This window comes from Vipera ursinii, assembly GCF_947247035.1.
Source record: "Vipera ursinii genome assembly, chromosome: Z".
Classification (NCBI taxonomy): domain Eukaryota; kingdom Metazoa; phylum Chordata; class Lepidosauria; order Squamata; family Viperidae; genus Vipera; species Vipera ursinii.
Genome location: NC_139517.1, coordinates 107,783,879 through 107,808,454, shown reverse-complemented (window position 1 = coordinate 107,808,454; position 24,576 = coordinate 107,783,879). Strand labels below are relative to the sequence as shown.

The following is a 24,576-nucleotide window of genomic DNA, read 5'->3' as shown; positions in this document are numbered from 1 at the left end:
AATAATACAGATAAGATGGAGAGTTCTCAATGGAATTGTTTCTAATGAAAAAGAAATAAAGTCACTTCCATTCCCACAAAGGTAAAGAATATGTATCACTTCAAAAGACAAAAAAGTCTGGGTGAAATGCTTGAATATTTGAATAGACTTCAAATCCAGCAGTTTTTTGAACGTCAAGTCGTGCTCATTTACTGACCACTTGCTCAGCAACTGTAAGATGTAACATTGGTACTGAAAAAAAACCCATTATGGCCAATTGGAAATCATTTATACCTTCACAATATTCCTCAGCCACCTGAACACTATTATAATCAGTACAATTGTCCTGTTTTTAATTCCCCATCCTGCTTTTGCAGAGAGATTGGAGAAGGATTACAAGACTATAAATCTGTTTGCTCTTCTACCAATGTTGGCAGCTCATGACTGTGGGGCTGCAAGCTTGTTACATGATCAGTTTGCAATACTTTCTTGAAATCTCTTCTTTTCATCCCTCTGCTCTAATAAAAATACCATAAACAAAGCATCTTTTTGACTGCTAAAATAAATATTTTTTTTTCAGTGATTACCAAGAAAAAAATCATTACTTTTATCTAGTATAATTTACCTGTTCTTGAAGTCTCCTTTCCAGCTGATCTATTAGTCCCACAGCATCTTGAACACAGACTTCTGCTAATTCAGTCCGAAATGCTGCTAGAAGAATATCCTTTTCATTTTGGAAAATTTGTTGAACAGCAGAGAGCAGCTCTGCCCGCCAATCTGAGACAGTGTCAGAGGTTTCAGATGCTACATAAAACTAGAAGAACACAAAATCAATAGTGTGTAAGTATATTAAAGTTTTTAAAAGAATAAATTGTTCTGACTTTTTGTTTATGGTTTATATTATATTTATATGTTATTGAAAATTCTTAGCTCTCTGACTTTTTTATTTAATTAACAATATAATGATTTCCAGTAGTCTTAAGAACAGATTTATGACTATATGTTATCATGCATTTGGTATGCTTTGGCAATTCTTGCTTTATATGAACTTTATATGAACTTTTCTCTTTAAAACACCTTTCCCCATCATGGAAGATTTCCCATTTTCTCTGGAATTCCAAATCACAGACCCAATATACTTGCAGACTGGGGAAAGCTGCTTTAGCCTCTTTAAAGTCACTACTGAAAACAACTGTGAAACTGAAGATTGTTATTTAAAGCAGAGTCATAACAGTCAGAAACTCTAAATAATATAACAAGTTTTATTTTTTCTCTAGGAATTCCTGTACTAAAAATTACTATATATATATATGACTAAAACTATAATGCAGTACACATTTATCAGACATATGAAAGATTGGACTGATACAATTTTTTGAAAAATTAGATGAAGGTTTGTCTCAGCTGATTCTGGTTAAATAAAAGAGGCATTTCCAAGAGATCAAATATAATTTTATGATGTATTTATAGAAACATAAATATTTCTATAAGGAGAGAATTGTCAGGAGAAAGTAACTAGAAACACTCATGAATAATCCCACACAAATATTGCTAGTGATGACATACAAAGCCCTACATGGCGTGGGTCCGGATTACCTACGGGAGCACCTACTGCCGGTGTCAACATCCCTCCGTACTGTGCGCTCCCACAGAGAGGGCCTCCTCAGGGTGCCACCGGTCAGAGAATGTCGGCTGGTGACCCCCAGGGGGAGGGCGTTCTCTGTGGGCGCGCCAGACCTGTGGAACCATTTACCGGCTGAACTCCGGATGGCCCCCGACCTTCGCTCCTTCTGGCGTGATCTAAAAACTTATCTATTCCAACAAGCCGGCCTGGCCTGATGGATTTGGGTTTTAAAATTATTTTTCTAATGTATTCTTACTTTATTGCTCTGTACACCGCCCTGAGTCCTCCGGGAGAAGGGCGGTATATAAATCAAACAAACAAACAAACAAACAAACAAACAAACAAATAAATTTCACCAGATTGACTGCATTCCTTTGGGGATGGCAAGATTCAAGGATTCTGGAGGAGGTCTTACTGCAGTGCAACGACTATAAACTCTGATTCCTCTTAACCCCTCTCCACTTTAGCTGGAGGTTCCACCACAATAATATTAATAGAATATTTCATAATATATGTATGTAGCCAGCACAAGTACTGACTACAGTGCAGCCATTCTGGGATCATAATTACCTTAGTTTGTCTGTGAATCTGCATTTTGGCAATTAACTCCTTCAAAGATGAAATACTGCTTAAGAAAGCCATACGTTCCTCTAGCCAGGGTTCTAGTTCTTGTTTAATAGGGACAACTTCACCTTCACTGTAAGGAAATTCTGTGAGAGAAAGTACCTGTATGCCTTCATGATGAATAGCTCTTAGCAAGCCCTAGGGGGGGAAAAACATCCAAGCATGATAGAATTGAGAATGGATCATTGCTATACCTTTTCCAATGTTAAGAAACTACTTTAAGGATGTGTAAGTGGGAGCGGAAGGAAAGTTTTAATTAGAATTGATAAATAATTTAACTCAGAGTAGGTATCTGGACATGAGGGACGCGGTGGCTCAGTGGGTTAGGACGCTGAGCTTGTCGATCAGAAGGTCAGCAGTTTGGCGGGTCGAATCCCGAGCGCGGCGTAACAGAGTGAGCGCCTGTTACTCGTCCCAGCTTCTGCCAACCTAGCAGTTTGAAAGCACGTAAAAATGCAAGTAGAAAAATAGGGACCACTACTGTGGGAAGGTAACAGCGTTCCGTGCGCCTCTGGCATCTAGTCATGCCGGCCACATGACTACGGAGACGTCCTCGGACAAGCGCTGGCTCTTCGGCTTTGAAACGGAGATGAGCACCAGCCCCTACAGTCGGAAACGACTAGCATGCATGTGTGTGGGGGAGGAACCTTTACTTTTACCTTAGGTATCTGGACACTCATGAAACTGCAAGGATTTTTTTTTTAACCTCATCTATTTTCTACTCAAAAAAATCAAAATGGATCTTATTCACCTTGATTTTCTTTGGAAGAAAATCCATTGTTGTTTCACCTTCATCTCCTACAGCATCTGATATTGTTTCTGATCCATGGCTCAGAGCCAGGTATATTCCTTGGTTCCAGCCTGAAGCAGAGTCTGAAATAATAAGCTCAGCTGTCAAATCATACGTTTTTTCAAGGTTTTGATAGTCACTCTAAAAATAAAGTTAACCAAAAATTAATATTCCCTTACCATTATATGAACTATCACTGGCAATAGAAGTTACAGACTGTGCTATACCTGGGATTGTCTAAAATAGAACAGAAATTATAGTTAACAATATGATTCTATAAATAAAAATTTGTTTCAAAACTTAAAACTATAGCAAACGCATCAGCATAATACAATTTCCATTTTAAACAACAATAGCAAAATATTCAGAAACAGATTTGATACTTATTCAGTTATTTACTGCTGGACAATGCAAGATCAAACTGTTTCATTGGTGTGGTGCCTTAATAACATTTGTAGAGCAATGAAAATTTTGGCTATGAAAACCAGGTATTGTTAGTATTTTACATAGCACATACCTCTTTATTTCTTAGGACATCTATGGCATTTTTCAAGGCATTACATTCTTCTGTTAACTCTTGTACTGCAATAAATTGTTCTCTTTTCAACAGTTCTGATTCTGAGATGTGTCTCGTTTCCATATCCATTATTTCAGCAGCATGTAATTCCTGCATTTGTTCAATTTTTTCATTAAATTCTTTTATAAGTTCTGTAACTTCTGCTGAAGAATATTCATTTTGTAAATCAATCTGAATTCCTTCACTTTTCATAAGGAGTTGTGAAGTCTGGTTGGAGCTACTGGTATGCTGTGCTTTTTCAGTCTGACTTGATGCATTTATCCATTTGGTATCTATTTGCTCTGGTTTTATAATATTATTTTCCTTGTTTATATATCCAGCAATTTTTTCTTCTGCCTGGGCTAATTTATTTCTGGTTTGCTCTAGTTCATCTTTAAGACAGATCAGGTTTGATTCTTTTACCTGTAAACAAACAAAAGTTCAGATGCTTCTCTTACAGAAAGAAAATATGAATAGTATGGTCTTATTACACCACCCAGTTCTTTGCAAATATTTTGAAATGACAGTTTTCCATAAGTATACATTTTGGACCTGTTTGTAATTCTGCTGCCTTATATTCTCCTTCCACTACAGAAACTCATGAATATCATATCAGTACTAATTAATAGGTAGCAAGTCTAAATTTTATTTTTGATTATTAATACACAAGTGATGTACTATATAAATTCAAGAATGATGTACTGAGCAGTGGAGAGCAGGGCACAGCATATAAAAGTAACTGTGCAATGCTGTTCAGGAACATATTGTGGTTCACAAGTTGAAAACATAAAAACAGGCTAACAACAAGCAGTCGATGCACACAGTGAGCAAATCTCAGTATGGTGCAGTAGTTAAGATGTTGGATTGGCACAGGTTCAAATCCATCCTTAGCCACAAAAGCTCATTTTGCAACTGCCAGCCAGCCCCTCTCTGCAAACCTAGCCTATTTTACAGGATTATTTTTTTCTTGTGGGAGACAATGGAAGGACACGGTACTATACATCTTGGGCTCGTGAATGGAAAACAAAATAAAAATCAAAGAAATAAAAATAAAGTCAGCTTTTGCCAATAAGGGGAGAAATCAATCCTGCCAAGACTGAGTGGCTGTGCATACCGGCATCTCGGGAAAACCAGTTTTGTCCATCGTTAACTATGGGGGATGAGGTGTTACCCCCGTTGATAGAGCTCGCAACTTGGGCGTCCTCCTGGATTCACGGCTCAGTTTAGAAGATCATATAGGAGCCGTGACCAGGAGAGCTTTTGCCCAGGTCCGCCTGGTGCGCCAGTTGCGACCCTATCTGGACCGAGATGCCCTACACACAGTCACTCATGCGCTCGTGACCTCCCGTTTAGACTACTGCAACGCTCTCTACATGGGGCTGCCCTTGAGGACCACTCGGAGGCTTCAACTGGTGCAGAATGCGGCCGCGCGAGTTTTGATGGGGGCTTCCTGATACTCCCATGTAACACCTCTATTCCGTGAGCTGCATTGGCTTCCAGTTGCCCTTCAGGTGAGATTCAAGGTTCTGGTGATGACCTATAAAGCCCTTAATGGCTTGGGTCCGGGTTATCTGAGGGAACACCTGCTGCCGGCATCAAGCTCCCTTTGTCCCGTGCGCTCCCACAGGGAGGGCCTTCTCAGGATACCGCCGGTTAGGGAATGCCGGCGGGTTATTCCTAGGGGAAAAGCGTTCTCTGTGGGCGCACCTGCCCTCTGGAATGATTTACCCGTGGAACGTAGGACCGCCCCCGATCTGCGTTTGTTTCGCCGGGACCTGAAAACCTGGTTTTTCGATCTATCAGGCCTGGACTGAAGGGGTTTAGCTTTTTTAAATGTTGTTTTAATTGGGCTTAATTAATTTAATGTATTTTAATTCTATATTATTTTTATATTGTATTTTATGCTGCCCTGTAAACCGCCCTGAGTCCTTCGGGAATAGGGCGGTATAGAAATTTAAATAAATAAATAAATAAATAACTGCCACCTGCTCTTTAAGATTTCATTTAGCAAATTTTATTTAGTTTGGGCCACTGTACTATAATAAAAATTTTCTTGTCAGATTTTTCCATCTGTAGATCACATTTTAAGATTATTGCTATTGTCTTCCTTAAAGTGTATACATAAATCTAGCTCAATGTTTACTTTTAAATAAAAGCCTTAGTAATAGTGCTTAATTTCTTACTTGTTGACAAATCACGAAAAAATATATCTCACAGCAAATCTTCCAAATATTTGAAAGTTTAGTTCTAGATTACATCAAGATAGCATGACAGTATAAAAAGCAGCTATGTAATAATCATAGAATTAACTGAAATTCTCTATGTCCTTCCAATATGCTTTTAATTATTTAATGCTTTTATTTTGTACTCTTCAAATACATTGCTCCCAACTTTCAGTGCAAAATGCAACAATGTTTATTTTATTCTTACCAGTAATGCTTCTTTCAATTTCTCTGCTTTTTCTTTGTAGTTATTAAGCTCTTCCTTGACTGCAGCTGACTCCACTCTGACTTTTTCTAATTCAAGATAATTTCCTTGCTTGTTTTCATCCAGCTCTGTGACCATCTAAATTATTAGTACCAAAACAGTAATTCATGCAAGTATAAATTAACTTACATATATGAATTCAGTATTTCTTAAGTTACTATGTTAAGGTAGTATCTCACATTGGTAGTAGTTTAAAAGTATAATGGAGGATGAGTCCTGACTTAAATTAACCCTTGGCATAAAGATTTAAGCATTTTCCCAGTTCACTGCCCAATGAAAGTGGTTACTGGTATGAAGCTAAGATGGCAGAAACATATATGTTGGTAAAGTCTTCATCACCAGTTTTTGTAACAAAAGGTAACCACAAACAATGGCTTTACTGTCCATGTATCACTTTTTTTGTAAAATGCCTGATGATGGGCCAGTCTAGTGCTGTTTTAGACATTTTATTGGTATTTTACATTACAGTTCTTTTATTGTTTGAATTTGTACTTGGCTTTGTTCTGTAAGATAATATAGAAATACTTTATTCTACTCATTTTCAGTTTCTCCATTTTCAATTGTTACAGCCCATTTTTCTCAAAATGATGTTTGAAGAATAACTGACTCATTTAATATTTGAAGAAAACAATTTCAAGCCATACATACCTGCATTTGCATCTTTCTTTCCCCAGAGCTTGACAATTTCTCCCTTTTATGTCTTTGTTCTATTTCTGTTAGCAGTTGTTGAAGTTTAACAAGTCTCTCTTCCTTTTCTTTTGTCTCCTTCTGTACTAATTCCAGTTTTGTTCTTTCTAGTTGAAGATTATTCTGTGCATCTGCAAGTTGGCTCTGCATCTCTGAAAGTTTCTCTGGTAACTCTAATAACCTAACTGTTGCCTCTTCCCTACCGATATATTTTGCATTTTCTAATGGAATACATAGGGCTTCTTCTTTGCTATCTTCTGGAACTGCAGCTACCAGGGGAGAAAGCTGACTTTGCTCCAGAATCAGATTCAATTCAACCTGATTCTGAAGGGATGCAGCAGCCTTTTGCTCAAGGGCTTCTTCTAACTCCATTATTCTTTGTTTGAGCTTGTTTGACTCCATATGGGCTTGGTCTTTGAAATCCTTGAAATGCTTGTTGCATTGGATTAGCTCTAAATCCTTTTCTTCTAGATCTTTCTCAAGTGCCTTTAAATTTATACTTATTTTCGAAGCATCTTCTTCCATCTTTGTACTTATTTGTACATTGCCACTTCTTATTGGCATATACTTATATTTTTCTCTAGTTTTTTCAAGTTCTTCTTTCAGTATATCTAGTTCCTTCTCTAACTTTACTATGTTAATTTGTTTTCCTTCAAGTTCATTCTTTGCAACGCATAACTGCTTAACATTATTTTCCACTTGTATCACTAAATCATCCTTTTCTGCCATTACAATATCGAGCCGGTGTTTTAAATTATCTATATCATCTTGGGTCAGTGAAAAGTCCAAAGGTATCTTGTGTTCAATATTCACCATTTCCTGCTGGAGTTTTTCAATAACTTCATTCAGCTGTTCTATTTCTTGTTCATTTTTCTGCTTGACACGTTCTTGATCACTCTTTAAAATTTCTATTTGGGCTTCGAGTTCTTTTATGTGCTCATTTTTCTGCTCAACCAACTAAGCAGAATTGAAATAAAAACAAAGAAAAAATATTATGAAGAGCAAAAATCTTGTCTTTATGTCACTAATTATATTTCTTTATATTAAATTAAATATACCAATGCTTTTTATATAAAATTTGTAAAAGGTAAATCAGAGTAATTCATATTTTATTTAAATGATAAATATTGTTTTATTCAGATGTAATATTTTAATGTATTATGGGGGGGTTATTGGTCACTGTATGCATTTAAAAACCTATTTAGTTGTGAGCAAATAAAAGCTCTCCACTATGAGAAAATAATTGGCAGAAAAAATAACACAAACCAACCACTAACAATTAAAATTACAGGAAACTGTACCAATTGTAAAAGTTCTACTATGCCACAAACTGTAAATAAAGAGAGAGATAATATGGAATATTAATTATGTATTATAGATTATAAAGTATCTTTAAGAAACATCCATGCAAATTCTATTTTGAAGTACAATTATAAGTATTTTAGTCCCTGTCCTAACATGTTTATTACTTGCTTAAACAGATGGTATCACTAAGGATTACATAGGTTATTACTTTATTATCTTTTGTAATTTCCAGCTGCTGTTGCAATTTTGAAGTTTGTTCATGGAGTTCATGGATTTTCTGTTCCTTTTCCTGTATAATCTGTATATATTTCCCAGGAATTTGATGATGACCTTTTATAGAAGTATCTTCAGGATTCTGGATAGCTTGACCTAATTTTTTCATGCCCTCCTACAGACAAAAAAACAGTAACATGAAATTAACTTGTAGATTCCCTTCACTAATTATTTTCATTTTGTCAGAGGAATAAACTGAAACAAGAAAATATTTTCAAATAGCATTTTATAAATAGTTAAATACATAGAGATTTCATACTTTTTCATAATTTTCAGATTTCACAAACTCAAGTTACATTCATTCAAAACAGGAAAGAAGAACTTGCTTTCTTCTCAATACCTTAAATGATTTATTTTCTTGTTCAAGTTCTTGTTGTCGAGTTGTAGACTCTTTTAGCTGAATTTGTAGCTGCATCTGTAACTGCTGCACTTCTTCATTTTTGTTTTCTAGTTCTTCACGGAACTGTTCTAATTGTTCCTCAAGATTTATGATCTGTATATCCAAAATAAGTGGCAAAGGAATAATTTATTTTATGTAAACAAGAAGAGAATTTTTTTTAGCAACACTTGTTTTGAGGAACAAGCTACTAAATATTTTCTTTTAAATATTAAAAAGATATTCTCAAACCTTCAAGCATAAAATATGATTTATTCATATATCCTCAATACTACAAAGATGAGAGTGAGCATTTGATAATTTAAAAAAGGCAGATGATGCTAGGGTGGAATTATGTTATATGGCAATTTTAACATAATTTGGGTATATTTTAAGTGTATCTCAGTGAATAACCTGTTTGCTGGATTTCAAGCTAAATTTCCTTCTTTGTTCATAGATAACTTAATGCATCCTTCCATCAATGAAGTTCTAAATCATTACCATTTCTCTTATCTAAAAATGAATTAGCAAAATCATGTTGATTTACCTTCAGTGTGGATTCTTGGCAAACAACTTCCAATACAGTTTATCATATCTTATCAATATAGGAGAATTAGAGAAATGTCAAATATTTGGTTAAAACTCAATATGGTCTTCAAAATAATTAAAAATATCATACAAAAATATCTATGACGCTTGTAATGTGTGCTGAGTATATAATGATACTAATATTTATGGTGGGGATTAGAGCTGCATTTGTTTTAGGGTTATTTTGTAACTCTTTTGTAACTTTCAATTGAGTGTGTATTATAGGCCAATAGTTTTTGAATCAAGGTATCTCAAAAGGGCTAACTTAAAAGAATGTTTTCCAAAATCCGGGATCTGTTACTTCTGTGAGATTGAAAATTCAAGGATCCTCAGACCAGTTGCAATGGCAAAGGAGTGCCCTGCAGCATTGCTTCACCACCCTGCAACACTGCCATAGTCACGTGTGGTTTCTGATGCCCCCTGCTAGCTTCGCACAAACAAAAGCCAATTGCAAAGCAGGCAGGAAGCTGCAAGTTGCTCTTGCTCCCACTGCTTTTTTGCCCATCCATGGTAATTTTATTTATCTATTTAGGTAAGGAAATTTTTTTGAAGCAATATGAATGAATGAGTCATGGGTTATCTAGTAGTAAAATAAATGGAACATGGTGGTTTTTTTTAATCTATAATTTGTTTTTACTCTCTCTGAATAATTTTCTGTAAGTTTAACAAACTTTTTTGAGCACAAACTTTTTTGATCAACAGAAAACCAAGCTTATACGGAAACATGAATTCTTTTGCCCCAAAGGTGCTTTTCCAGAAGGCAACTGGGCCTTCTTGGTTTTTCCCCCCCTTGAATATGTTTTGCTTTTCATCCAAGAAGCTTCTTCAATTCAGCCAGAACTGAAGAAGCTTCTTGGAGGAGAAATGAAACATTTTCAAGGAAAAAACCAAGAAAGTCCAGTTGCCTTTTAGAAAAGCACCTTTGGGACAACCATGATTTGGATAATTGAGAATCTGCACAGATATGAATTCCTTTATGCCTCATATGAAAAATTCAATTCAAATAGTGAAAATTCTGAATAATTAAAAAAAATACTCTACCTCTTTTTCCTTTCTGTCTACAGCTTCTTGCTCAGCCTGTAGCTGTGCTTCCAGAGGCCAGTCCCCCTTTATAGTTGCAGACCCAAATTGCTTTCTTTCTTCCACCTTTAAAGTAAGTATATTTAACTATCACTTCTTTAAGTCAGTTCTTTTGATTATTAAGTAAAGCAAGTTATGTTGATAATAACACTGCACAAATAATTATAAATAAAATGGTCTACCCAAAAATACCTTTTGCATATTGTCTGCATTGATCATTAAAGCTTGTTCCAGTTCTTGGATTCTACATTCTAATTTCTCAATTTCTTCATTCCGTTCTTGCACATCTCTCTGAAGTTGCTCCTTAGAGAGCAAAAGCTCACTGCATTTGTCTGTTTTCTCTTGAAGATGATTTGTTAATTCTTCAATCTGGTGGCAAACCAGAGGAAATGCATATAGGCTATAATTCAAACACAAATTTGCTACAAACTATGGTAAGTAAAATTGTATGAAATAGGAAAAAAGAAGGATGTACATGTATTTAAAAAACCTTAATGTCTGGAGGAAATCACAAGCAACCAAAATCAAATAAGTAAAGAGAAATCAGAAAAATGGAGAATGCTGGCTGTTTGGTTTTGAGCTAACTGGAACATTTCCATAGCAAGAAAATATTTGGACAGAGCTGGGGGTGGGGAGGGAAAAAACCCCAGACTAAGTACTAACCAATCACAACTACCTTCAGGGATCTACCAATATACTACAAACTGTAAGTATAGAGAGGGACAATATAAGAGAGCAAATACGTATTTCTCAAAGGTAGATTTATTTTTATTTATTTATTAAATTTATATGCTGCCCATCTTGTGATTTGAGGCGACTCTGGGCAGCTTACAATGTAATAAAACAAAGATATAAAAACAATTATAAATATAAAAACTAATTAAAATTACAAAAGATTAAGGACAGACTAAAAGACCATAGTTTTGAGAGGAGCAGCAGTGGTGCCTTCTTTATTACTGCATCAACTACCTACAGCCTACAGCTTCTCTTTCAGGGCCCCATGCCAACCAGCACATTCATATTTTAAAGTTCTTCCTGAAGGCCAGAAGAGCAGGCAGAGATCACTACTGGCAGCAAGATATTCCAAAGAGTGGGGGCCACCTCAGAAAGACTCTTCTCCTAGACCGCACCTGGCCAAAATTCCTTGGCTGATGGATGTGATTGAGGCAGGCCAACTCTTTCTGCCAGTGTGAGTTAGGCAGGCTGATCCCATTGGGGAAAGATGGATTCTCAAGAGATCCTGGACCAGTGCTATAAAGGGCTTTAAAAGTAATGACCAATACATAATCTAAGGGTAGATAACCAATACCCATCAAAGTGAACTGTGGCGTAGGTTTTAAGAGATTATTTCATATACTGAAATTACAAACATATCCATAGACATACACACACATGAAAACATACAAGTCTGATAATTGTGATTTTTTGATGACAGAAGTCCTTCTATGTTCAAGTTATAATACAGAATTATAACTATTCTATATTATACCTATTGGAATTTATGGCCTTTAGGCTAGATTCTGTGTTTGTGTATGTGTGTGTGTGTGTGTGTGTGTGTGTGTGTTCAGAACTTATTGTGCAAAGTTACATCAGAACTGAAAAAGTAGACAGATAATCCACGCCTGATGTTGTGGCCAAATGATCAAAATTCAAGTGTTTGGCGGTCTTACTGCACTTAGAAATGCAGGGGCACTTCAACTCCCCCCAGCCTGCCTATCTCCCTTTTGGCCATCTTGCACCATGCTTAGAAGCATAGCAAACAGTCCCAGCTCTTGGGCCCATTCTAACATCCCAGGAATTTTCAGCTACTACTATACAACTCAGCAAACATCAGCAAGCATTTGTTCATCTAGCTGTCTTCTTTCCCAGTTCTCTCCAATAGTTTCTCATCTTTTGTACCCAGCCACCTCTGCTAAAAACATAGACACCTCACTGCCTTTGCTGCCTTGTCTTTGACTTTTGGCTACCATGCTACCTCAGGCACACCAGTTTCTTCAGCAAGTGCTTCCTACAAGTGGCTCTCCAGACTGCCCAAGCAGTGTGGTACCAAGCTGAAGCATCCATGAACCCCAATAAGCACCAGCAAGTTCACCTACCTACCTTCTCTCCCAGTCACCCACACCAACCTTTGTATTTTTCGCATCCAGACGTTGCAGCCAGAACAGAAGCACTTCACTGTCTCTTTTTTGCACACAGCTTCCCTGGTGAATGTTTTGTACATGTAGCCCCCTAAACCTTTGGAAAGCTGTGCTGCTTTTAGAGGATGGGGCGGAATTGGAGACAGTCCCTCACTCTACTGAAGGTCAGGACAGGGAAGGCTTGCCTTGGCAGGGCTACTTGTTTAAGGATCCATGATTCTTGGTTAATGATTGTAACGGGAAGTGCTGAGATTGCCATCCTAAGTTGCTGTGGTCATGTGACATCCCACTTTACAACTGAGTTACTTAGCAATGCAAATTTCATGCCGATATGGTTATAAGTTAAGGACTACCTCTCTGCAAGTGTTCTAAGGGTGTGAGGGGTTTTTTTGGGGGAAAACTACTGATCGGCTCCTCCCCCTCCTCTGTGTTTCCCCAGGAAGCTTTATATATATATATATAAACTTACCTCCTACATTACCATACAGCCATAGTTTATGCATTCTTTGCAATGCTTGTGCTTTGCCATACTTTGTAAATCTTAATTACCATAAAAATTACTGTAAAAAGGGGCTTAAACACAGAATAGCACTTGTCATTAAATTCAAACATATGTATATACCCATAAGATTCTGCAGAGTCTCACCATTAATTCTCAAAAAGCCATATTAGCAAAAAGGCAGCTAAAAATTTCAGAGGAAAGATTTAATATGTGCAAGTTAATATGGAAAAAAGCCCTAAAGAGTTTATTCTCACTTATGCAGCTCAGTCTAAATCTTATTCTTCTGGTTGATTATTAACATAAAAACTAAGGGAGTGCCACATAGTCACAGTTCATACAATGTCACAAATGAATTATCCCTTTATCTTACCTCTCTATTTTGATGTTCACTGACTGGTTGCAATCTCTGAGGAATTTTAAGCTGTTGCTCAAGCTTTTGTATTTCTTGCTGGAAAACATCTCTCTCATGCTCCCTATCAATTGCCTGCTCCTGAAATGTAAGCCGTTATATATGTGTGTATTTTTAATGGGAAATATCAAAATGTAATGCACAATACAGATAGTTCTCGACCCTATGACCAATTGTTCAGTGACTGTTCAAAGTTACAATGGTACTGAGTAAATGAGGGTTATAAGTGGTCCTTGGACTTCTGGCTGCCCCAGAATCTCCATGGACATGTGATCATAATCTGGGTACTTGGCAACCAGTTTCACTTACTATCAGTTTCCAAATGATCATGGAGATAACATGATTGCCATTTGTAACCATTCCTCTGGCTTCCCCAGAAGGTCAATGGGGAAACTATGGGTAGGTCACAACTCTTTAGAATAAGCCTTTCCAACTCATACATCCTATTTCAGCTCCTCTATGCTGCAAAAGCCACTCATGCACCCCACCCAGCCTCCCTGACCCTCTCTTGAACCCCTGTGCAACCTCTCTGACTCATGCCACAACTACACACAACTTCCTTGACCTGCACAGTGACTTTTGTGCACCCCTTCACATCCTCTCATCTCTTGTGCAGTCATGGCTACATGGCAGTTTTTGTTTGTTTCCTCATACACTCCTTGAGATAACACTTCTCACTCACTTTGCCTGCACAACACTTCACTCCCTCCCCACTTGGCAACACCACTTACTTGCCTGCTGGTTTGGCACTTACAACTTCCTGCTGGCTTTTCTATGAGTTTGGCTGTTAGAAGTTGGCAGGAAGTTGCTCAGATAATGACTGTGAGATTCAGTTAACAACAGCAACTGGGACTATAAGGATTTCTATTGTTAAGCTTAATGATGGAAATTCCGGTCCTAATTGTTATTGTAAGTCAAGGATTACTTATATCTTGTTTTCAACTTATTACAAAATATAACAGGAACCACTGATGTCTTAAAATACTATTAAGTTAGTTCCATAAAACCTTAGTAATGATTTGTGATAATTAGAGTGTGACAAAAATTGAGAATGGGTATGTGTGTATTGTTCTTCATATGGAACATCAACCCCATTCTGTACATTTACATACAACACTACACAACTTAGACAAGCAATACACAAAGTAGCAGCATCTTTTTTTCCTCAGATCTTTTGCAATGTGATTCAGTAATCAAGCAGTTACATTACTAAATGTGATTCAGTAATCAAGCAATTTGTTTACATTATTCATTAGAAACAAAATCCAAGTAGATACTCAGCAAATATATAAAATCAATGGCAATTTTAGCATAAAATTATGCTATATGTTATGTCAGAAAAATTGTAATTAGTTTTCCAATCTTTTTACACAGAAATCACTTTAGGTTTGAAAAGTTATAGAAGTCCAATTGTACTGGAAATCCTTTAGCATTGTTTCAACATTATCAGAAATGCTTTACTCCTGAATCAAGGCTTTTTAAAGAGTTTAAGCTGAGATTGGTTCAAATTAAAAACATTTTTCACAGTTTACAATGATAACCTTGTATAAATCAAATTAATTTTAAATACGAAAACATAGCCATCTTATTTTTTTTTTTACAAAAAAGCCTGTTTACTATGCTATTTTTTAAAAAAAGTCTAAATTGTGTATGACATAAGCATTTTAATGCATTGTGCTAATTGAGGTTTTGTTGAATTCTCTGTTTTTATTCTGTTGTAAATTATGTGTGGATTGAGCTCATCGTTTTACTTACATCTAGAAATTTTTTTGTTTTCTCAAGCTGTTTCTCTAGAGCTTGGTTTTGCTGCCTTAGATCCATTAGCTCTGCATTTTTTTCTTGCTCTAGCTCCAAAAACTGGTTGACCTGCTCCTCTATATCAGTTTCCAGTGCCTTCACCTGCTTTTGAAGGTAATTGTATTCTTTTTCAGCCTGCCGCTGCACTTCTATTTTTTCTTTCATTAACTTTTCTGTCTCCGCCAACAACTCTGTTTAATAAAGCATAACTTATTATATGTGGATAGTTAATATTGCTTTATAAAATAAATTCACTCCCAAGATGACAAGTTTATGCTACAGTATAATAAAGGATGAAAATAACTTTGGGTTTCACCAAAATTATGTGATAATTTTCAATAAATAATAATAATATCTGCATGGTTTAACTTTCCTGATAGAATTATATATTTATTTTCATTAATACTATAGAAAATGTAAATGGCATTAAAACCCAACTGTCTTCTCATCCTGTAGGATTGTTCCAATTGAAACATAAAAATTCTCACAAATGACACACACAACATTTTAATGTAAAATAATTTAGACCTTCACCTGGTGAGTTATAGGAGAAACCCTTCCCCAACTATTTCTTACCTTCACCTGGAATTTTCAATCAGTTAACTTCCTCCCTCCAATTTTTTAAAGAAACTTTTAAAAGACAAATGCAAAGAACTGAAGAACTTAGGGATATGTGACAAGGGAGCTATAGCTGCAGATGTACATTCCAAAATGCTCCAGTAACATTGGCATTTTAATATGATTTTGAATGCTATGTTATTTCTATCCAAAATACAGGTAATTCTCATATCCTAACAACCTCTTCCGAATTGCACTGATGGTGGCAAGAAACATCCAGTGATTTTTTTTATAAATGACCTGAAGCTTCAGATGCTATTGAGCAGCATATAAAACTTCACATGCCAAGACAATTTCCAGTTTACTGAGGTAACATCAAAGGGGAAGCATAATGCATACATTGCTTAATGTTATATATAATCAAAAGTAATACCAAGATTATATACGTTATGTTTCAGTCCTTTAATTGGTATACATGCTGTAATCATGAATCATTTCTTGATTGAGAAATATTAAAAATAATAGATTTTTGGATTTAAGTCTTTGCCAAATGAAGAAAAAAGCATCACCGGATAATGGTCTTTTGGCAGGGTTTTTTTTTTGCATCTTACTGTATAGATTTTTGTACCATCATCTTCCATCACACTTGCTTCCTCAAATATCACACATGAGTTTTATTTGACAAAGATCTCTATATGCAGATTATTATATGAATGCAGAAATTATTAGCTGATTAAGATGATGGTTACTGAAGTAATTAGAATTTTAAAAATATTAATACTGTAAAATTGTGAGCAATTGTTATTCAAAATAAAGGTATGAACATGAAACACAGTATCAAAGCTGCAGGCCAGTAAAGTTAATGTCAGTAAGCCGAAAGCCCAAAGAGAGACCATGATTAACAAGAGTCAGTAGCTGTTAAATCTTCCACCCAATGAAAGATTTGCCATGCAATATACAAACACACCTGCTTGGGAAGCTGCATCGACTGCAGCATCTACTAGGCCTAGGAGAACAGAAAAAAACAAGAAGCAAAGTAATTCACATGCCATCTCTAGCTTTCTCAAGCTGAAATACAATATGAGAAAAATGAAGCCGAAGACAGAATAAAGAGTTCAGTAAAATGCCCAATGAATTAAAAAAATGTGATTGATTTATTAAACACAACTGTTAAGATATTTTTTCCAAGTTTCCATTTATTTTTCTCTAAAATGTTGCAGACAGCTATTCACATAATACTTTTATTATACATTAGAATATTGTTGAATTAAAAAGTGGCATACCTTCCTGCCATTTTTCTTATCTTCTCTGTTGCTCTGTTATCTATCCAATGTATCTACTGTACCTCTTCCATATGTATCTACTGTACAATGTATCTACTGTACCTCTTCCATTCCTTCCGTCCTCATCATTACCAGTTTGTATATACTTAACATACTCATCCTGCATGTGACCACCATGCTATCTCTCTGAGGCCATGTCTATTGCCAGTCTTTCATCTTCCCAGTGCTTAAACACCTCTCCCCAAAAAAGTTTTCCACAACATGTGTGCTCTGAACAAAGTATGTGCTACACTCTTGGCATGGACTGCCCAACAGTGCCTGATCCATGCAGGGAACTCTCCATGAAAATAACATTTTGGATATCCATTACCCATTTTGACTAGTCTTTCAACATTTAAAAAAATCAATTCTCTCCATGCATCTTTTTAATTAGTTAGGTGCCATAAATTGGAGAAGACCCTGTTAACATTATGGATAAATGAGTGTCACCTCTAAATATGCTTGATGCTCCAGATCAATTTTAAAAGGTATCAAAGGAGAAGAATGGTTCCTTTCTCAGTTCTGCTGATGAAAGCAATTACATTAAAGAACTGTACTAAATCTTGCTAAATATAAAATGAATATGTTATTAATGCACTTCCATCTATTGTAGCAACCTATACATTATATAAAAGCAGAAACAAAATTGAGTGAATGACTCTTTGTTCCCAGTAAATGCTGTCTAAAAATGTCTGGATCTGAGGCATTCCTCCCCAAGTCACCCCCTGCATCTCACTGACTTTATATCCTGGAGATCTTTTGAAATGCCCGGTCACACAGAAAACAACTAACTCAGAAGGCTTAGATCACCCATTACACATCTATAGTCTGTGAAAGTCTATTAGATATTAAATAATAAAACCATACATATTTGGAAGACTCAAAAAAATACATACGTTGTTCTATGGGTCCTGCATCAGCTTTCATAGCATCCTTTTGTCTGAAGAGCAATTCTTTCTCTTCTTGAAGGTGGTGTCTCTCAGCCTCTAATTCCTGTAATTTGTTACCTGTACGAAGTAGCTCTTGTTCAAGATGCTCTATTACCTCTGCCTTTTCCTGGATTTGTTTTTCCCTAAGTGATTTTTCATCTGCATAAACATCAATAAGATCTACGGAAAAACAGAGATGTCCAAATGAAGCATAATAATTTTTGAGTAAAATATTTTAAAACCTTCTGGAAAAAAATATGAATAGCATGATCACAGCACTGTAATTTTATACCAAAAAAACTTTATCTGCCCAAGTAATAAAAAATGAAATACTATACTGTAATATTAATGCTATATTCAAAGATGAAACATTCATTTTTTAAAAAAAGGAATTTTTATGGAGATGAGTGTCAATATATGAATTTGATAATGTTCTAAAAAATATAAAGAACAGTTGCTGGAACTGGGTATGTCTTGTTTAATGAAAAGAAGGACGAGGGGGGACTTGGTAGCAGTGTTCCAATATCTCAGGGGCTGCCACAAAGAAAAGGGAGTCAAGCTATTCTCCAAAGTGACTGAAGGCAGGACAAGAAGCAACGGATGGAAACTAGTCAAGGAAGTAAGGAAAAAAATCTACTTCCTAGAAGTAAGGAAAAATTTCCTGACAGTTATAACAATCAATCAGTGGAACAGCTTGCCTTCAGAAGTTGAGAATGCTCCAGTACTGGAAGTTTTAAGAAAAATTGGACAATCATTTGTCTGAAATGGTATAGGCCCTGCCTTAGCAAGGGGTTGGACTAGAAGACCTTCAAGGTCCTTTCCCCTGTTATTCTGTGTTCCATATTCTGTTACATATTCTGTATTTAGTCTCCATTGTTAGAACACTGTTATAATGGAAATTTAATAAAGCAATGTCCTAAAGTTGATAGAATTCCAGATAAGGCATGGTTTCTGTTCATTTTCATTATATGTGAAGTCTAACATGTATATTTCCTTATTTGTGAATAAGTGTTCCTTTAATACATATATTATATGATACAATATGGTGGTATCTACACATTTACAATTTTTAGCTGATTGCCAATTGTACAAGACTATAGTATTAAATGATTATGATAGAAAATATTCATTGGAAAGATGAACTGATATAAAAAATGTGTGTGTAAATGTGTGTAGACAATTCACAATTTTTTCCTAGCTGAAGAATGGTTACAGCTAAATCTTACAAAGTTATGACTTTTTTGTTATCCCTGTATTTCACTTCTTACAGTATGTAACTTGATCTATCCTGAGAACAACTAAGAACATTCATAGATATATAACAACTAAACAAGCCTAACCATTCAGTTCAGAACTTTTCCTTTATGCTAGTGTAAGTGATTTTAACATATGAATTGTTCATTTATGAAGAAAATGTCTTGGAAATAATATGTACCTATTAACAAAACTTAAGTGGTGTTTATTGTTCAGTTTAATTTTTTTAATAGTTCAAAATCTAAAAAATCAATAATTTTATGAGAATTGATATATACACATTTGTAAAACTATCATTTATTGCAAACATAATCTGATTACCAGCAGGCAATATTCCAAAAAGCAATAATAAATATTAGTATGTCTATACTAAATCTAATAAACTGTGGATGAATGATTAAACAATAATACGTTCCCTTGCACACTTCAATATTATCAGTATTGAATTATGTTGAAACATCTAATAATGCTCTCAGCAGAGAGTTTACTGATGATAAATTCCCAGATTACGTATATGCAGTAATACAGGCAGTATTTCAACAGGTCAAATTTCAACAATTCAACATGTTAAATTTATTACTTCACAGTTGAATGCACCACAACACTTCAGTGTTAAACTCTTTCTTGGGAATTTCTTTTGTTAGTATCAAGAATTGTACATAAGTAGACTTGGTTTTTCATTAAAAAGATCCTCCAAGAACGAAATTACAGAATGTGTGTGTCTGTTTTTGTGCATTTGGATCAAATGCCCCACAATTAATAAGGTAAAATTCCCCAGAATTATTATATAGTAAAATATTTCTATATCTTAGAAAAGTAGTCACTGTAATGGATAACATGCATATATAGATATCCGTATATAGAAGGGCACTTTGCAATAAGAATATATATCAGAAGAGTATAGATACTTTGCTATGCTGTTTAGGTTAATACACATGTGAATGTGTTTTAAGAATAGATTGTGAAAAAAATCTTAAAATTTTATTCAGGACAGCTGTTTTAAAAATGCTGAGAAGCATAAGTATCTGCTAGAAAATGTTCATCTTCAGATGAAATGCAGATGCAATTCCAAAGAGCTCTTTCTAAAGATTTTATAAAGATAATGTGTGGCTGTATCAGTGTACTAGTTATAATACAATCCTATTACTGCTTATTTTAAATAATTTACATAAAAAGAAACACAATTTTTGAATGAGGGGGACTATTTTTTTTTCATTATTTGGGGGGTGGGGTGGGCTGCAGATTTTTTTTGGTAACTTTATCATATGCAGAATGACAGATGGTTCTTAGCAAATAATAATAATAATAATAATTAATAATAATAATAATAATAATAATAATAATTATTATTATTATTATTAATAATAATAATAATAATAATAATAATAATAATAATAATAATAATAATAATGATTACTAGTAGTAGTAGTAGTTGGAAGGGAACTTGGAGGTCATCTAGTCCAACCCCCTGCTCAGGCAGGAAACTCTATACCATTTCAGGCAAATGACTGTCTAGTCTCTTCTTAAAAACTTCCAGTGTTGGAGCATTCACCACTTCTGGAGGCAGGTTGTTCCACTGATTAATTGTTCTGTCAGGAAGTTTCTCCTTAGTTCTAGGTTGCTTTTCTCCTTGACTAGTTTCCATCCGTTGCTTCTTGTCCTGCTTTCAGGTGCTTTGGAGAATAGCTTGGCTCCCTCTTCTTTGTGGCAGCCCCTGAGATACTGGAACGCTGCTATCATTTCACCCCTCACCCTTCTCTTCGTTGAACTAGACATACCCAATTCCAGCAACCGTTCCTTATATGTTTTAGCCTCCAGTCCCTCAATCATCTTTGTTGCTCTTCTCTCTACCCTTTCTAGAGTCTCAACATCTTTTTTACATTGTGGTGACCAAAACTGGATGCAGTATTCCAGGTGTGGCCTTACCAAAGCATTGTAAAGTGGTAATAGTACTTCACTTGATCTTGATTCTATCCCTCTGTTAATGCAGCCTAGCACTGTATTGGCTTTTTTGGCAGCTGCAGCACACTGCTGGCTCATATTTAAGTGATTGTCCACTAGGACTCTGAGATCCCTCTCACAGTTACTACTATTGAGCAAGCTACCACCTATACTATATCTGTGCATTTGATTTTTCCTGCCTAAATGTAGAACCTTAATTTTTTCATCACTGAATTTCATTTTGTTAGATAGCACCCAGTGTTTGAGTCTGTCCAGATCCTCCTGTATTTTAAGCCTATCTTCTGGAGTATTGGCTATTCCTGCCAGCTTGGTGTCTTCTGCAAATTTGATGAGTTCCCCATCCCCTCATCCAAATCGTTAATGAAGATATTGAAGAGCACTGGGCCCAGAACAGAGCCCTGGGGCACCCCACTACACACTTCCTTCCATGTAGTTCCATTGAGGACCAGGCACTGTGTGTGGCCTCTCAGCCAGCTACAAATCCATCTGGTGGTGATGCTATCTAACCCACATTTTTCTATCTTATCAAGTAGTAGGTTGTGATCTACTTTATCAAATGCCTTACTGAAGTCCAAGTAAATTATATCTACAGCATTCTTAATGCTTAGGTTAATGAATAGAGTAGAGGCTTCATAAGAAAGCTTTTCTCCTTCCCCTTCAACTAGAGTCCTGGTAAGGACATAGCCGAGTTGTGATCAGAAGCGAAGGGGGCAATTGTTTAGATACTTTCTAAGGAGTAATTTTGTTGTTTTTTTTTTTACAAGGATTGGTACCTGAAAATTAAACTGGAAAATGCTATACGCAAATTCTCAGGGTAACAGATCTAGACTTAGCAGAATTTAGATATAACAGACAAATGTCTTACTCAGACAACACTTTGAAAGAATAGATTTATTCCTTATGTAGGAAAGCTATCTGGATTGTGCTTACTGTGTCCTCAAAGAAATGGGTATGCTTCTGTGCATGCTTCATTTTTGAGTCCTGGATAAAGGAAGCGAGAGGCTAAGAAGATTGGGAAGGCTCATAGGATTAAGGCTGGTTTCCTGATGAGGAAAGGAGAAGAGGAGGTTCTAGGTCTAGGAAGATGGGCAGATAGATAGGTCACATGCTATAGTGGCAACTGCTGTATTAAGGAAGAAGAATAGAAAGAACTGAGAATATCAGGTAACAACGGGTGGGCCAATGAATACATATTGGAATAGGAGAGATACCACTGATTTCTCTACTACATTCTAATTCTATGTGATAAACACTTCTTTATTGACAGAACTGGCAAAAAAAACGAACCTACAATAATCCCTAGGAGTGGCACCAAGAATGCTATATTTTAGAGAGCAGCCTTCTTAAATGTTTGCATTTGATCTCTGAAAAATAAAGAAAAAATGGAGGGATTTTTCCATTTAACAGAAAAATAAAGAAAAAAGACAGAGATTTTTCCATTAAATAGAAATTTGGGGTTAATAGACAATCCTGCTCTCAAAAAAAACCCCCACCCTTAAATCAAGATTTTCTTTAATATATAGAATTACTGTCTTAAAAATAGTTTGTCTTTATATAAAGGTAAAGGTAAAGTTTTCCCCTGTCCAGTCATGCCTGACTCTAGGGGGCAGTGCTCATCTCTGTTTCTTAGCTGAGGGAGACAGCATTATCAGAGGACATTTCCTCTGATAATGATCCTGGGGCCAGCATGACAATAGACTGAAGGCACATAGAACACTTTTACTTTGTCACCGAAGTGGTACCTATTTACCTATTTGCATTTGCATGCTTTTGAACGGTTAACTGGGCAGGAGGGCAAGTAACAGAAGCTTACCCCACTGTGCGGCACTTGGGTCTCAAACCCAGACTGTAAGCTTTCCATCAACAAGCCCACCATCTTAATTGCTGAGCTGTTGCACCCCTCTTGTTTTTATATACTGGACCTAAGATGGCGGCGCCTGGAATGGCTGCGGCTGCATTGGCTCTTGAAGGCAAAGTTTTGGGAGGGATATTAAGGGATAGTATAGGCCACATGATCAGGAAGATTTTAATGTGTTTCAGCAACATGGTGGAACTAAGGTAACATACGACCAACAATCTTTGCTGGCATGGCGAGTTTCTAGTTGTTTTGGAACTGTTGGTGAGACCATTAAAAGTCGTTGGCACTGTTTGAATTTGTTCTACCAACAGCAAGATCTGACTGCTGGCCTAGTGATGGATTGTATTGAAAATCAGTGCTGTTTCCAGAGGAGGCAGAGGAGGAGAGGACCTAGAGCTTATGGAGCGAAGGAACTGGATGAGGCTGTCGGCAGGCCCAGAGGAAGAGAGAGAGGCTTTTGGAGGAGTTGGTGGTGGCGGCAGCATGCTCCAGGGGTGAAAAGAAGCAAGGCCTCTTAAAGGTAAAGGTGGAAGAGTCAGGATCAGAAAAAGGAAAGAAGGCGAGGTTGTCAGAATACAAGCTAACTTGAGGGCTAATCCACATGGAGCCCCATTTCCATCTGTCCTGTTTGCCATCGTTCACTCCCTAGAGACTAAAATGGACAATGTGAAATTTGAGCGGGCCACGAACAAGGAGTATATATTGGAGGTGGTGACCCTTTGAGAGCTGTATGCAACAAAATTTCATTTTGATGTATGCCGATTGGTGTACATTCAAAGTGACAATAAAGTTATCATAAAGTAATTGCCAATGCCAATACACAATACAAGAAAATGCTTTGGGGGCAATTCTACAAATCTCAAGATGTTAAGGAATAAAGTATACAAACTCAACTATGAAAATATTGTACATTGCATTTTATATTGTGAAATAACAATGTAATATATTAATCTGAATCTAGTGAATAATAATACATATTGTTTTAAAAGATGAATCTATGGAGATCATCTTTATACTTTAGTATATCACCATTCAAAGTACTGATCATTTGTCACTCAAATTTTTAAATATTTTGATGCATTTCAAATAACTGGGATCATGGACATTTCAGAGAAGTTAGCTAAGAAATGAAGTCGTATTTGAAAACATATCTGATATGCATCTGCTTATATTTAAATATTGTTTGAAAAATAGTTAAAAATAAAGCCTAACTTAAATGCATATTTTATTCTAAGTGGCTCTTAAAAATCACAATCAGCAATAGTATATTAATTGTCAAAGAAATGTATTATAAAGGTTGAAGATCTAAGTCATATACTGAATAACATGCTAATGGTCACTCGTGCTAGATTTTTTCCTGCTTGGGATGTGCAACATGCTCTACATAGGGCTGGTCTTGACAATTATGTGGGAGATACAATGGACCTAGAATTTGGCAGTGTGGGTTTTTATGGGCATTGCCACAGTACACTCACATT

The 24,576-nt window shown here is 35.9% G+C and overlaps 1 protein-coding gene across 7 annotated transcripts in view; it reads right to left on the bottom strand.

The window, feature by feature from the left end:
• AKAP9 (A-kinase anchoring protein 9) overlaps nucleotides 1–24,576 on the bottom strand; it is a 120,209-nt gene that overhangs the window by 23,495 nt on the left and 72,138 nt on the right. For 6 of the 7 annotated variants that reach the window (XR_014494311.1, XR_014494312.1, XM_083378570.1 and 3 more), the window contains 15 exons: nucleotides 17,992–18,204; nucleotides 16,741–16,779; nucleotides 15,174–15,406; nucleotides 13,380–13,499; nucleotides 10,562–10,738; nucleotides 10,331–10,435; nucleotides 8,666–8,818; nucleotides 8,261–8,440; nucleotides 6,709–7,704; nucleotides 6,004–6,138; nucleotides 3,535–3,996; nucleotides 3,197–3,254; nucleotides 2,979–3,100; nucleotides 2,174–2,365; nucleotides 605–793 (listed from right to left, as the gene is read on the bottom strand). Coding sequence is in view for 5 of the 7 variants with exons in the window: in XM_083378570.1 (XP_083234696.1) it covers nucleotides 605–793; nucleotides 2,174–2,365; nucleotides 2,979–3,100; nucleotides 3,197–3,254; nucleotides 3,535–3,996; nucleotides 6,004–6,138; nucleotides 6,709–7,704; nucleotides 8,261–8,440; nucleotides 8,666–8,818; nucleotides 10,331–10,435; nucleotides 10,562–10,738; nucleotides 13,380–13,499; nucleotides 15,174–15,406; nucleotides 16,741–16,779; nucleotides 17,992–18,204 (3,374 nt within the window). In the remaining 2 variants the exon portion in view is untranslated. The remainder of the gene's footprint in view (nucleotides 1–604; nucleotides 794–2,173; nucleotides 2,366–2,978; nucleotides 3,101–3,196; nucleotides 3,255–3,534; nucleotides 3,997–6,003; nucleotides 6,139–6,708; nucleotides 7,705–8,260; nucleotides 8,441–8,665; nucleotides 8,819–10,330; nucleotides 10,436–10,561; nucleotides 10,739–13,379; nucleotides 13,500–15,173; nucleotides 15,407–16,740; nucleotides 16,780–17,991; nucleotides 18,205–24,576) is intronic. The other variant, XM_083378572.1, reaches the window with a different exon arrangement.